Source organism: Armigeres subalbatus, chromosome 1 (assembly GCF_024139115.2).
Source record: "Armigeres subalbatus isolate Guangzhou_Male chromosome 1, GZ_Asu_2, whole genome shotgun sequence".
In the NCBI taxonomy this organism is placed as follows: domain Eukaryota; kingdom Metazoa; phylum Arthropoda; class Insecta; order Diptera; family Culicidae; genus Armigeres; species Armigeres subalbatus.
The window spans coordinates 39003603-39016800 of record NC_085139.1 but is presented as its reverse complement, the minus strand read 5'-3'; the positions used below and the strand labels follow the sequence as shown (position 1 = coordinate 39016800).

Genomic DNA, 13198 nt, shown 5'->3' with positions numbered 1-13198 from the left:
TCTATTTAAATTCCAATAATAACTATTGTATTTTTTATAAATATATATTATTTTTAATCAATTATGCCATACGGCTATTATACCAAACGATTATTATGCCAAATTATATTATGTCAAACGGCGTACCGCCGATATAAAATAGACAAATATGCAGAAGAGCATGCTATTGAAGAAGGAATCATGTCCTCTTTCATCTTAGACCGGGCAGATGCGAGCCTTCAAAGAATAAAATATGTCCTTCCTTACCTCGAGCAGACGCCTGTGTGAAACTAAGAAAAGACAAAATTCTGCTTTTTTAAATTCCGCCGTTCGTATTTCCTTTGTAATTACGCCTTAAGATACATTTTGCCTTTTGTCACAAGTATGAGAAAGCTTGCCTTTCGAGATACTGCCTTTTGTGATTCCGCCTTCCGTGTTTCCGTATCCAGAGGTGAGCCAGCCAAGGGCTGAAAACCTCTTAAATAAAGACGATAATAACAATTCCGTGTTTCCGCCTTTTGTAAGAGTCCCCACTTAGGAATTTATTCAGAACTTCATCCAGGAATTCTTCATTTAGGAATACCTTCGGACATTCCATCGAAAATGAGAAACAACTCAACACCTTCGAATATTTATTTAGAAATTCTCTTAGGAATCTCTTTAGAAATTAATTAATAAAATCTATTACATATCATTTAGAAATTACTTTAAGAGTTCATCGAAAAACTCATTTGAAAATACCTTTAATATTTCTGTTAAAAATCCTTCTGATTTTTTTTTCAGGATTGCTTACTTCATTCTTTAATTAATTTCAGGAAAAGATCTACAAACAATATTTCCGGTACAACCCCTGCATGAATTTTGTAGGGTTTTACTTAAAAACCCAGATTGATCCACCTAGCAGTGATTGTGCCTTTCTCGTGCATTATTAAACAGCCCAATCAAACAATCAAATGCATTTTCGATGAAATGCTGAATAATTTGTGATATCAATTTTAAAATTACTAAGTAAAGTATTATTAGCATGTTATGGCGTTATGGCGTTATGCGTCGTAAATTGCACGCAATCAAAACTTGCGTTTCAATCGTTGTAGGGGAATTGTGGGTAAAACCGACACTGCGGGTAAAACCGACACCACTTCAAATCTCTGATTTCAAGTGATTATCGGACAGAATTTCAACACACTTAGAATAAACGTTTGATTTCTTGTATTTCTAGTCATTTTGTAACTGGCGGAGATGTGTTAGAGTCATAATAAACAGACAATTAGCATTGATCACCATTGAGGAGATAAGTTATGTAAAATTTTGGCTTCGGTGTATAAGCTTTTTCGACAATAATTTGTTGATTTTCAATATTTATTCCATCTCTGATCCATAATTGAACATCATTTTGTGTATGTTGTGGAAAAATAGTTAACTTTTCTAATTATAAACATTCACATGTATCTCATCATTATTATGTTATCAGTTGGGGTAAATTCGACACCTGCCATCGAATCACGAAATACCTCTGTTTTATTAGACTTATCATTCGCATAATATCATTCAAGTATTGGAAAACGAGGCGCCGAGGAGTATAACTTATTCATAGACTGATTACATACCACATCGTCATTGGGCGTGACAATAGGTCTAGTGGGTAATATTGGGTCATCAAGGAAAAGCCTGCAGGTCGGATAACAATAGCGCTCAAAGTAGAACCGTATTTTTAGGCTTATTTTGCTCTTAGATATATACAACCCGTTCTCTAGTGTTGTTCTTTCGTGATCCATTTTAACCCCTGTAAACATGTGGCTTGTCACGAAACTGGTCATTTTCATTTCTTGTCATAACTGCACCATACGCATTTATTTTAAATCGCCGTTATAAACAACTTTTTAAAATAAGTGAAATTTAAATGTAGATCAATATTTACAGTAGTTAGTAAATTTATTACTAACATTCTTATTCTCTATATATTTTTCACTCGACCTACTAAAGTAACTAAATAAAATATGATATGTGGTGATGATTTTAAATATATAAAATTTTGTTCAACCATCGTTTATGAGCGATCCCTAAACATTAATTTCATACACAAATATTAAAATGAATGTTGTTAAACATTTTCTATTATGTTGTAACATCATTTAGAATTGTTATGATGTTCAATTCCATAAAGACTTGATGTGTCGGTTTTACCCTTATGTGGTGTCGATCTTACCCGCACCCCAGCTATTTGGGCTGGAAGATGGACTGTTCGCGTTTTCATCATAAATCTAATTCTATCAAGAAATATTGCCCTAAGACCTCATGGACTGATGCATGAAGAGCCAAAGTATGTTTGTATGAAATTTCTAGGACGGAAAATTGCTTCATAGATTGGGGAACTGTAAAGTTGCTTAAGGTGTCGGTTTTACCCACTTTTCCCCTACTAAAGTCGTGTACAAAATCGAGTAGAAGAGCTTGGATGGGTTGATACTTCAAGACATTTTATGACATGCTATAACTAAATTACTATGTTTCATAACTATTTTAATAATTAGATTTTTTTTGGAATACGCAATCGTTATGAAATTTAATAGTGATCAACTACGCTTTATTATCTGTCGAATGTAACTTGTTGTGAGAGAATCGGTTTAGAATTACTATGTGAAAAATTGGCTGATGTTTTTTATGGCACATGTGCATGTGTGCACAGACAGACATTTGCTCAGTTCGTTGAAATGAGTCGATTAGTATATAACACTATTGGTCTCTGAGCCTTCTATAAAAAGTTCGATATTGGAGTGAAGTGATAGCCTTTCGGTACAACTTTATTGCACGAGAAAGGTAAAAAAGAAAGTTCCGAAGAAATTTCTGAATTAACAAAGGCCTTTCCACAGGATTTTCCGAAGGAGTCCCTGGAGGAAACTCAAAAGGAATCAAAGGAGAAATTTTCTGGTGGAAGTGGAGTGGAATACAATTCTGAAGGATATTTAGAAGAAATTTTCGAATAAATTCTTGGAGAAATTTTGAAATGAATTTTCGAAGAAATTTCCAAGGAAAAGCCTAAATGATTTTGCAGCTTAACTCCGCCAGTCAGGTTTGCTCTTATCGCACCTGAAGACAGTAACTTTAATGCTACCTTAAATAATACAGATTGTATACTTTAAAATCATGATCCGCTGCAGCTAGGTACTTGTGCATTCATCCAAAAAAGAACTGATAAAATATATTACCAAAGTAGATTTTTGCGCTTTGCACGATACGGTAAACCCGTATCAAATTCCTTTATGTGGTCTCCGGTTGGTACTTATGTGCATACATTTTATCTGTTAGTGACAGCGAACGACGGCAGCAGATAGCAAACACACTCTGAAATGCAGGCTCGTTCCCAAAAAGTACGCAGCTGCATCGCAAATATCATCCCACATATTTTTTTCCCCTTTGAAAAATGAGACCCACACAAATCCCCCGCCCATGGCTTACCTCTACAGGTGGTGGGGCACTTCTATATGAAGGAACTATCTTAAACGTAACGGAACCGCGCGCTTCCCGCAGCATGCGCTGTAATTGACTAACGGTCTGGTGCTGCACCGGTTGGCCGTTGATCTCCCGAATTTCGTCGCCGACGTGCAGCGTCGCCTGCCGGTGGATCATGCCGCCGTGCATGATCCGGGCCACGATGCATCGCCCGTCCTCGGTCATCTTCAACGTTATACCCTTTGGAGGTGGAAACATTTTGTCAAACATCTTTCTTCGAGCGGTGGATGACAGCGTTGCTGTGACGACGCTACTTACCATCGGTTCGTCGGTGTTCTTCTGGAACTGCACCAGCCGGACGCGCGTGACATGCTGCAGGTCGCCGGCATCCCCGTTGTCGATATCGTCGTTGCCTCCATTTAGGTAGGGTGCGATCGGTGGTGGTGTTACTCGTAGCGCTTCCTCGCCGTATACTTCTCTAGCTACCACGTCATGCGTGTGTAATAGAGCCTGCAACGAGATAGAAATGGACAGGAATGAGATACAACTGAACTAAAATTGTAAAACATGCATTCCGAATTTTTAATTCAATTCAACTCTTGGGGATGGCTTTCATATAGAAACGTCACAATGGAAGGTAGAGCGAGAAGATGGAGTTTCAAATTGGTAATAAAACAGTACCAGAATAAAATGTTTGACATTTTTCCTAGATTTGAACAACCCTACTCTCTCGGTAATACCCAGAGGGTTGAACAAAAGATATTTTAGTTACTAGATAAAGATTGTCGCTTCGGTTCCCTTTGTTCTGCTGTCCGAAACATGTGTGGTACATACCTGTCAAATCGTATGGATTTTCCTTCTTTGACATTTAGCTCCCCTATCCTCGCCAGCAAAAGATGTTCCGGACAGCGACAATCTTTATCTAGTAACTAAAATATCTTTTGGTTGAACATACAAGCCGGTTTATTGCATTCCCCGTAGCAGCAGAGCAACACGAACGTAGATTAATCAAATTTGCTCATTTTATCTAGCGTAAACGAAATGTGCAATTATTCACTTAGTTGAGTTTCTACAAACTGAAAACGCGTCCACCGTAGAAGGAAGCGCCCGAAGACAAAGACCTCTCACCTCGGAAGAAACGCATTCCCAGCGAGCAGGGAGTTCCTGCGCCAGATAACAAACGACCGAAATGCTATGGCTTATGCAGTCCCGCATTTGCTGGCAGCAACAGCAACGGCACACAAGCAGAACAAATTGTGCAGGTTGTGCCCGCGTTTCTGCCATTAGGTATTCCGTCTGACCAAAGGGAAAAAAAGGAACTTCAAAAGACGTTCGGAGAGCATCGAGTTGGGATGCAGTGAAATCTTGATAATATAGCGAGTTCTTTCCGACTATGTGAGTAAGCAAGAGGAATCAAAAAGCACTTTGTATGCATAACTTAAATAAGGAAATTCCTTGGGAAATGCTGCGGTCCAAGTCGCGTGTGTTGGGAAAACCCTAAATATGACGCTTAGTTCGGGCTGGGCTAGCTTCCGTCGAAATATATTTGGAGTTTTCGTTGTCTTCATATTGAACAGCGCTTGCTTGTGCTGATGCTGTGTTCGGTGCAAGACGTAGAGAAATGACAAACGATTCGGTTTTGTTGGAATTAGCGAAGACAGATTGGGAGCGAAGCGAGTAAATAGCAAATTCAATTATCTTACCAAAATGAAAAATGTGGCGAACGTGTGGTTTTAAAAATGTTGTCAGTACCTTATTAATTTTCTATGATGATGAACAAGGAGAGCTTTAGGCAGTGAGAATCATTTGTTCATATTTCAAACATTTGTTTCAACCTACATATTGGGTTTTTAAAAACTGCGGACAGTTTAAAGATAAATTAACAAAAGCTCTACCGGAGCGGAGATCGAAGTAGGGAGTGAGTGCTAGTAATGGACCCCTTAACGACGGAAACTTACTTCAATCGCTTCGCTAGAGTAAAGCCCTCAGTACACTGTTTGTCATGATGACAAATATTTGTCAAGTCAGCCTGATATCTATCAGACTGACCAGAAATCGACATGGATATCAGGCTGACTTGACAAATATTTGTCATTATGACAAACAGTGTACTGATAGCTTAAGACTCATGACAAATTGCCATTCTGCAGCACTAGATGACAAGAAACAGGTATCAGCATCACGTTTCATACATAACACATGGTAAAACATTCATTTTTACTACTAAAATAGGTATTTTAAAATTATGTAGCCAGGTTGCCTATTATGGCCACCCCCGGGTCCATAATACGCAACATCGGGTTTGTTTACATACGTATTATGGCCCTCCCATTTGATTTACATGTTCCATTTCCACATGTTCCTGTTGCCTATTATGGACCCCCCTATTCTGTGCTAGTAATGGACCCTTCAGCGCGTTAACATTCATAAATTAGTTAATATAACTAAATTTCAGTCTCCCAGTGCAAAACAATTGTATGGAACTACTATCCTGATAAGTGATGCAACTTTATCCTATGGAAGTTTGCAGGAAATTGTAGATTCAAGCGTAAACTCTCGGGTTTTGTTCAGGGGGTCCATTATACGCACGGGGTCCATTACTAGCACTCACTCCCTACATAACACATAATCCCTCCCTACATAACACAAAAACTAGCAATCACTCCCTACATAACACTCCCTACATAACACTACATAAAACATTCATTGTAGTAAAAATATATTTTAAAATTATGTAGCCAGGTTGCCAATGAATTTCAAAACGTATATGACCCCAAAGTTTTGCTATGTAAGAGATATTTTGATTCACCACTGATTTTAAAGATTTTATAAACATTAATATTGTTTCAAAATTTATTACAAATGTTATGGAAAATTCTACCGATTTTACATAGAAAGTTGAGTTTAAAAGAAAGAAAGTTAAAAGTTTACGAGTTGGTGCTGTCCCATTTGATTCCGCAGCTTGATTGTGGCTTAACAGATGTGTGCGTCGGGCTCGACGGTGGGCCGTATATGGTTTTCTTAAGAAATTATTTCGAATTTTAAGTTGGATTTTTTCCTAATTTCCATAGTAGAATTAAAAAACCCAGGTTAATCCACCTAGCGGTGATGGTGCCTTTCTCGACCTTCGTAAAATGTGTTTGCTTGAAAGTAGATGAGCTAGTAGCTAGGAGTGAAAAAGAAAAACTTCTTTGTCCGTTATATGAAAATTGGATTATTTTAAGCAAAGATATTGTAGATCCAGTTGAAATCGCGAGAACTCGTTTCGGTTTTCAACTTGATCTACAATATGCTAATAAGAATTTCTGCAATTTTTTTCCTTTTCCAATATTTTTGATGTACATACCCCTGTTTTATTTTACCCAGTTATATATTTTAAGGATATCACATTTGGATGTTTTTTATAACATAAAGCATTTTGGCCATATTTTTTGTGCCCATAGTCCGATCTTCCAAATTTTCAATAGAAAACAATACGACAGGATCCCGCGTTGAATGGAATTTGTTGCAAGATACAGATACAGAACTACAGATTTAGGATAAGTACCAAGTGAGCTAAACTTTTCGCACTTTTGGTGCGCGCACTGCACACACATACATACACCCACAGAGACATTCTCTCAGTTCGTCGAGCTGAGTCGATTGGTATATAACACTATGGGTCTCCAGGCCTTCTGTAAAAGTTTGGTTTTGGAGCGAACATACCGTGAAAATTCATATTTCGGACGCACACAAACTTCGGACATCCAAATTTTCATGGAAGATTTTTTGAAATATTTCACAGAAATGTTTCAACTTTCTCGTCCGGAAGGCTACATGTTTGGAAGTAATTTTGTAATATTTGGGGCACAGTTAGCCATATCGTTTTGAAGCAACTGTTTATTTGAAAGGCAAACAGAATAAATTAACGAGAAAAATAAACATTTGCATTTAATATTATGTGGAAATTAGCTGTCCAACGTGTCCGAAATATGAAACAGTGCGTGCGTGTGTCCGAAGTTTAGTTCTAAAAGTAGTCGAAGAATTCTAGTTTTAGTGCATTTTATAGACTGCGACGAACGAATATTAACTTGAGAATCGAATGCTTTGGCTCTTGCCTTTCGGATTAAACTGTACTTGGATGGACATGGTTAGTAGCTTGTGATTAAATTCTTAATTTGTCTAAAAAAGTCCTTAAGTGTCCGAATTATGAATTTGCACGGTATAGCCTTTTCGTATACTTTGTCGACAAAAGGCAAAAATGGTGTTTCGGCCATAACTTCCGATCCCATATTTCGATCTGGCCAATGTTCAATAGGACACATTGGGACAGGATTATGCGTCGAATGCAACTTGTTGCGAGCAAATAATCTGAAGATAAATGCCTAAAAATGAGTGACATTCTTTACGCGATTTTTTCGTAAAAGTTTGCATTTTAGCCATAGCTGGCCAATTTTCTATAGGAAACAATGGGGCAGGAATCTGCGTCGAATGCAACTTGTTGCGTGTAAATTGATCAAGGTTAGGTGTCCGAAAAATAGGTGACATTTTTTTTGTGATTTTTCCATTAAAAACCCGACTTAATCCACCTACAGTGAACGCAACCCTTCTTACACTTTTGAATGGTTGTGTGTGCCCAGTGCATATTACAATTTCTATGCATATGACCTTCAATTGAATGTAAAATAACTGATATTATCATGCTTTTAACGATTTCAAAATAAAAAAGGGATATTTCTGGAAATTTAACAATTTTTAAAAAATACAAAAAGACTGCAGATTTGATTTGCCGCCTTAAATGGCAATATTACAGCTTTTTTTTTATTATTATTTCTTTATTATAGAGGTTTGCAGCCCTGGGCTGGCTCACCTCTTAAATTACAGCTTCTGTTTAAGCCCAAAAGAGTTCAAATCGGGTCATAGACGGCTGATATATTGGTGTGACAATTCTTCATTAGTAGTCTGAAAATATGTCTCATATTCGTATTTCACAGATATCTCTGAAACCGAATTTCCATTGCAGAAAAAAATGAATGGGTCCAATGACAAAAACATAGCTTTCGTTTAAAGATAAAATCGCACAAATCGGTCCAAGGACGACTGAGATCTTGATGGGACATATTTTACCAATGTGTGAAGTTGATACGTCTAATGCTTTATGTTCGTATTTCAGAGATATCTCCGGAACCCAATGTCTAATTGCAAAAACAAAATACAATGGGTTCAATGGCAAAGTCATAGCTTTCGTTTAAAGATAAAATCATGCAAATTGGTTTACAGACGGCTGAGATATTCATGTGACATTATTATGTTAGTTTTCTGAAAATGCACTTCATGTTCGTATTTCTCACATATCTCTGGAACCAAATGTCCGATTGCAAAAAAAAATTGAACTCGTACAATGACAAAGTCATAGCTTTCTTTTAGTGTTAAAATCGTGCAAATCGGTCCACGGACGGCTGAGATCTTGATGTGAGATTTTTGTAACGCACACACATACGCACACACGCACACACGCACACACACACACACACATACATACATGTGCTCAGTTCGTCGAGCTGAGTTGATTGGTATATACGACTTGGGTCTCCGAGCCTCGGATAAAAAGTCGTTTTTTCAAGCGATCTTTATACCCTTCTTAGGGTGTAAGAAGGGTAAAAAGGTAGTTTGACCATAACTTCCGATCCCATAGTCCGACCTGGCCAATTTTCAATAGGAAACAATGAGACAGGATTCTGCAGCGAATGCAACTTGTTGCGAGCAAATCGGTTAAAGATAAGTGCCCGAAAAATGAATGACTTTTTTTACGCGATTTTTTCGTATGAATTTGTATTTTGGCCATAACTTTCGATCCCATAGTCCGATCTGGCCAATTGCAAATAGGAAACAATGGGACAGGATTCTGCGTCGAATGCAACTTGTTGCGCGCAAATCGGTTGAAGATAAGTGCCCGAAAAATGAGTGACTTTTTTCACGCGATTTTTTTGTATGAATTTGTATTTTGGCCATAACTTTCGATCCCATAGTCCGATCTAGCCAATTTCAAATAGGAAACAATGGGACAGGATTCTGCAGCTAATGCAACTTGTTGCGAGCAAATCGGTTGAAGATAAGTGCCCGAGAAATGAGTGACTTTTTTCACGCGATTTTTTCTTATGAATTTGTATTTTGGCCATAACTTTCGATCCCATAGTCCGATCTGGCCAATTCCAAATAGGAAACAATGGGACAGGATTCTGCGTCGAATGCAACTTGTTGCGAGCAAATCGATTAAGGATAAGTGCCCGAAAAATGAGTGACATTTTTTTGAGTAGTTTTGCGCACACACACACACACACACACACACACACACACACACACACACACACACACACACACACACACACACACACACACACACACACACACACACACACACACACACACACGGGGGCAGCAGGGACTTTGTCCAAGGGCTTGACGACCCCTCCCCATGGCCACTGCGAGTTAGACCGGGACCATCGTCCCTAACCCCTAATCCCAAGGCGTCAAGCGACCCGTGCCGAGGGGATGCATGGCCAGGGGATGAAATAATAAGCTAGGCCTTTAACGGAGCCTGTGGGGTACCTGGGCCACAGTAATTGTCCCTTACCGCGTTATGCTGGGCTCTGGCGTGGTGGACCTCTTTTCCCGAGCAACTCGTGGGACCAAAATGGAAAACCAAGTCAATTCTTCAATTAGTGGTAGTAGTGTAGGCGACAACCCCTTCGCAAGAGGTGGGTTGTTCAGGTCTCCGCCTAGGAGGCCAGAGGCAATAGTCGGCAGCTCAGTGCGCAGCGCCAGCGTGGGTCACTCAACCTTCCTCTCGGCTATAAAAACGCCGGAAGGGGTTATTGACGGCCCATGGCTTGTGAAGGCGATGAACCGCAAACGCGATGGGCTTTCGGCCTTCGAGGTGGCGACGGAACAGCTGGACGCCATCATCGACTTTGCATCATCGAAGCATAATATCAGCAAGGACCTCAAGAGGAGCTTGCAGAAACTTCGAAAGTCGATGCTGGACGCCAAGCTGGAGAGGGCGGTCGGGACGGCCAAGTGTAAACCCGTGAAATCGGTGGAGTCGAGGTCTACCCAGACTGAGGCCCAAGGATTCGCGGACTCGGGCAAGGTCGAGTCGACCGAAGGCGTGCCAGCTAAGACGGTGGTGCCAAAGTCTACCCAGACTGAGGCTCAAGTATTTGCGGGTACGTCGGGGGTGACTACTCCAACGGAGCAGACACAAAAACGGGGGAGACAGTCTCCAGGGATGAGCTCCCTGGGGCCGCTCCAAAACGCGGAGGGTTACTATCCCGAACAAGGGTAGTGGGGCTGGAAAGCTGAACCCCGGCCAGGTACCTCCAAAACCGGGGAGGAAGGACCTGGAAAGGTCCGTCCACTCAGGCAAGACGGTGGTAAGGGGTTACGGCAGGCTGAAAGTTCTCAGCCGCACCAGACCAGGGAAATAGAGGGGACCCTGGACCCTGGTCAAGAACAAGAGGAAACCGAAGACGTCAAGGGCCGAAAAGAAGGCCCAGGCGAATGAGGGTAGCAAGAAGTCTAGGGTAGGCGCCAATCGCTCCAGGGGCGATGCCCTAGTCATCACGGCGGACGAGGCTAAGTACTCGGATGTTTTGAAGGCGATGAGGAGTGAAGTCAAGCTCGGTGAACTCGGCGCCGACGTACGTCGAATAAGACGTACCCGGATGGGCGAGATGATACTCGAGCTGAAGCGGGGCGTCTCGCAAAAGGGCGCCGCCTACAAGAAGTTGGCGGAGGAGGTCCTAGGCGAGACGGTCAAGGTGAGGGCACTCACGACGGAGGTGAATTCAAGGGTTAAAGACCTGGACGAGATCACTGAAGTCGAAGAGCTCGTCACGGCACTGCGGCGACAGTGTGAAGTGGAGACGCCCACCGCAGCCGTTCGGCTACGGAAAGGTCCGGCAGGGACGCAGGTAGCATTGGTTCGGCTATCTGCAGCGGACGCCTCCAAGGTAGTCAAGTTAGGGAGCGTCAAGGTGGGATGGTCGGTATGCCCTGTGCGCATATACGAGCAACCCGAAGTTTGCTTCAAGTGCCTGGAACCGGGGCACAAGCAATGGGACTGCAAAGGCCCTGACAGAAGCAATCTCTGCCGACGCTGCGGATTGGAGGGACATAAGGCACAATGCTGCACGAACCCTCCCAATTGTTTGATTTGTTCCAGCAAAGCTGTGAACAGCAAGCACCCCATGGGGGACTCGATGTGCCCGGCGTTTAAGCGTGCTGCAAAATCAAAGTGCAGGTAAAGCAGCTGGCTTGCTCGGCTTCGCCCGAGTGTTTGGTGTGCGCAGGTTTAGAGGAAACGGCGGAACACGTGTTGTTCGTGTGCTCACGTTTTCGCGCAATGCGTGACCACATGCTTGCCACATGTGGTCTGGACACTACCCCGGACAACCTAGTTCGGAGGATGTGTAAAGACGAAGTTGGCTGGAACGCCGTTTTATCGGCTATCGCCCAAATCGTCTCGGAGCTACACAGAAGGTGGCGCGTGGACTCAAGGATGACTAGTTCAGGCGCAAATAAGAGGTGGTCCAAGGGATCGGAGTCGGCTTCATGGGTCATACCGGTGGTCATGCTCTGTGGTCGAACTCGATCCTTTTATCGAACAAGTGGCCGCGCGAAGAACAACATGGTATCGTCGCTTTCGCGGCGTCGGTCAACCGGGCGGGTTCCGAGCCCGAGGACGGAAAGGGGTCCTCGTCAAGGCTGGGGCAGGCGTAGGCCTCGCGTCGGCAAGTCCCTCTGTGTGCTGGCGAATAGGCCCTATCGCAGAAAGGTCAATTTGGGGTGCACGCGGCATCATCATTCTTGATACCAGTCGTGCAGAGGGAAGCAGGCGCGAAGTCGACCCTGCCCACCTTCCGAGGACATAGGGCGTGGTAAGGCCACCTGGAAAGCCGGCAATGCGCTGGCACGATACCATGGTGTTCTTCTAAAAAGCGAGTCACGATGTTCGATGCTGCAAGGACACGCAGCTAACCTCGAGGGTGCGTCATGCACTGGCCCCCCTTTGAAGCATTACTTTTTGGTTGTACCGAAGGGACGATGGGCTTGGCGGCAATGGAAACGGTTTAGCTGGTCGGGGATGCAGTCCTGCCGCCCTCATTGGAGGTGGCCCCTAACCCAGCACTTCCTGGTCAACCCAGGATGTCTGTTGAGCAGATTCCCCCTCCATTGTTTAGGAAGAAAAAAAAAAAGACATACAGACATCAGCTCAATTCATAGTGTTGCAATATACTATGGCCCTATTGGCCACGTATCGATTTTTGTCCAAAGTACTCCATGGGGACAGCTAAGATACCCCAAGGGTACATGTACCCCAGGATGAGAACCGCTGATGTATGTGATTCAAAAGTTTAGATATAGTGAACGATACTGGCGTTATCTGAAAAAGAGACGTTTTTGGAAAATGGCGTATACGTCACTTTTTCAGATTACGGCAGAATAGCTGGAATTAGATTTACATTTTAGATTTAATTAGATTTCATATAATTATTAGTTTAGATTTGAAGTCTAATCATTTCCTTGTTGAGGACAGTTGTAGAAATGCTCTTCATCTAGCAGTCTTAGTTTTAAGGAATTTTCCAAAATATTTTTCTAAAATAGAAGAGTTATTGTAGAGATTCTGGTCAAAAATTGAAAGAATTTTCGGAAGAAAAATATTGTCTCATGTTAATTTAAACGAGCTTCCCTTGGATATTCAAATGGAATCATTGGAAAATTGAAAGAATGG

At 41.9% G+C, this 13198-nt stretch overlaps 1 protein-coding gene across 8 annotated transcripts in view; it reads right to left on the bottom strand.

Moving 5' to 3' along the window:
• The window catches only part of LOC134224461 (peripheral plasma membrane protein CASK), a 456884-nt gene that overhangs the window by 57008 nt on the left and 386678 nt on the right, over nucleotides 1-13198 (bottom strand). For all 8 annotated transcript variants that reach the window (XM_062703820.1, XM_062703854.1, XM_062703827.1 and 5 more), the window contains 2 exons: nucleotides 3745-3936; nucleotides 3433-3666 (listed from right to left, as the gene is read on the bottom strand). In XM_062703820.1, coding sequence (XP_062559804.1) covers nucleotides 3433-3666; nucleotides 3745-3936 — 426 coding nt within the window. The remainder of the gene's footprint in view (nucleotides 1-3432; nucleotides 3667-3744; nucleotides 3937-13198) is intronic.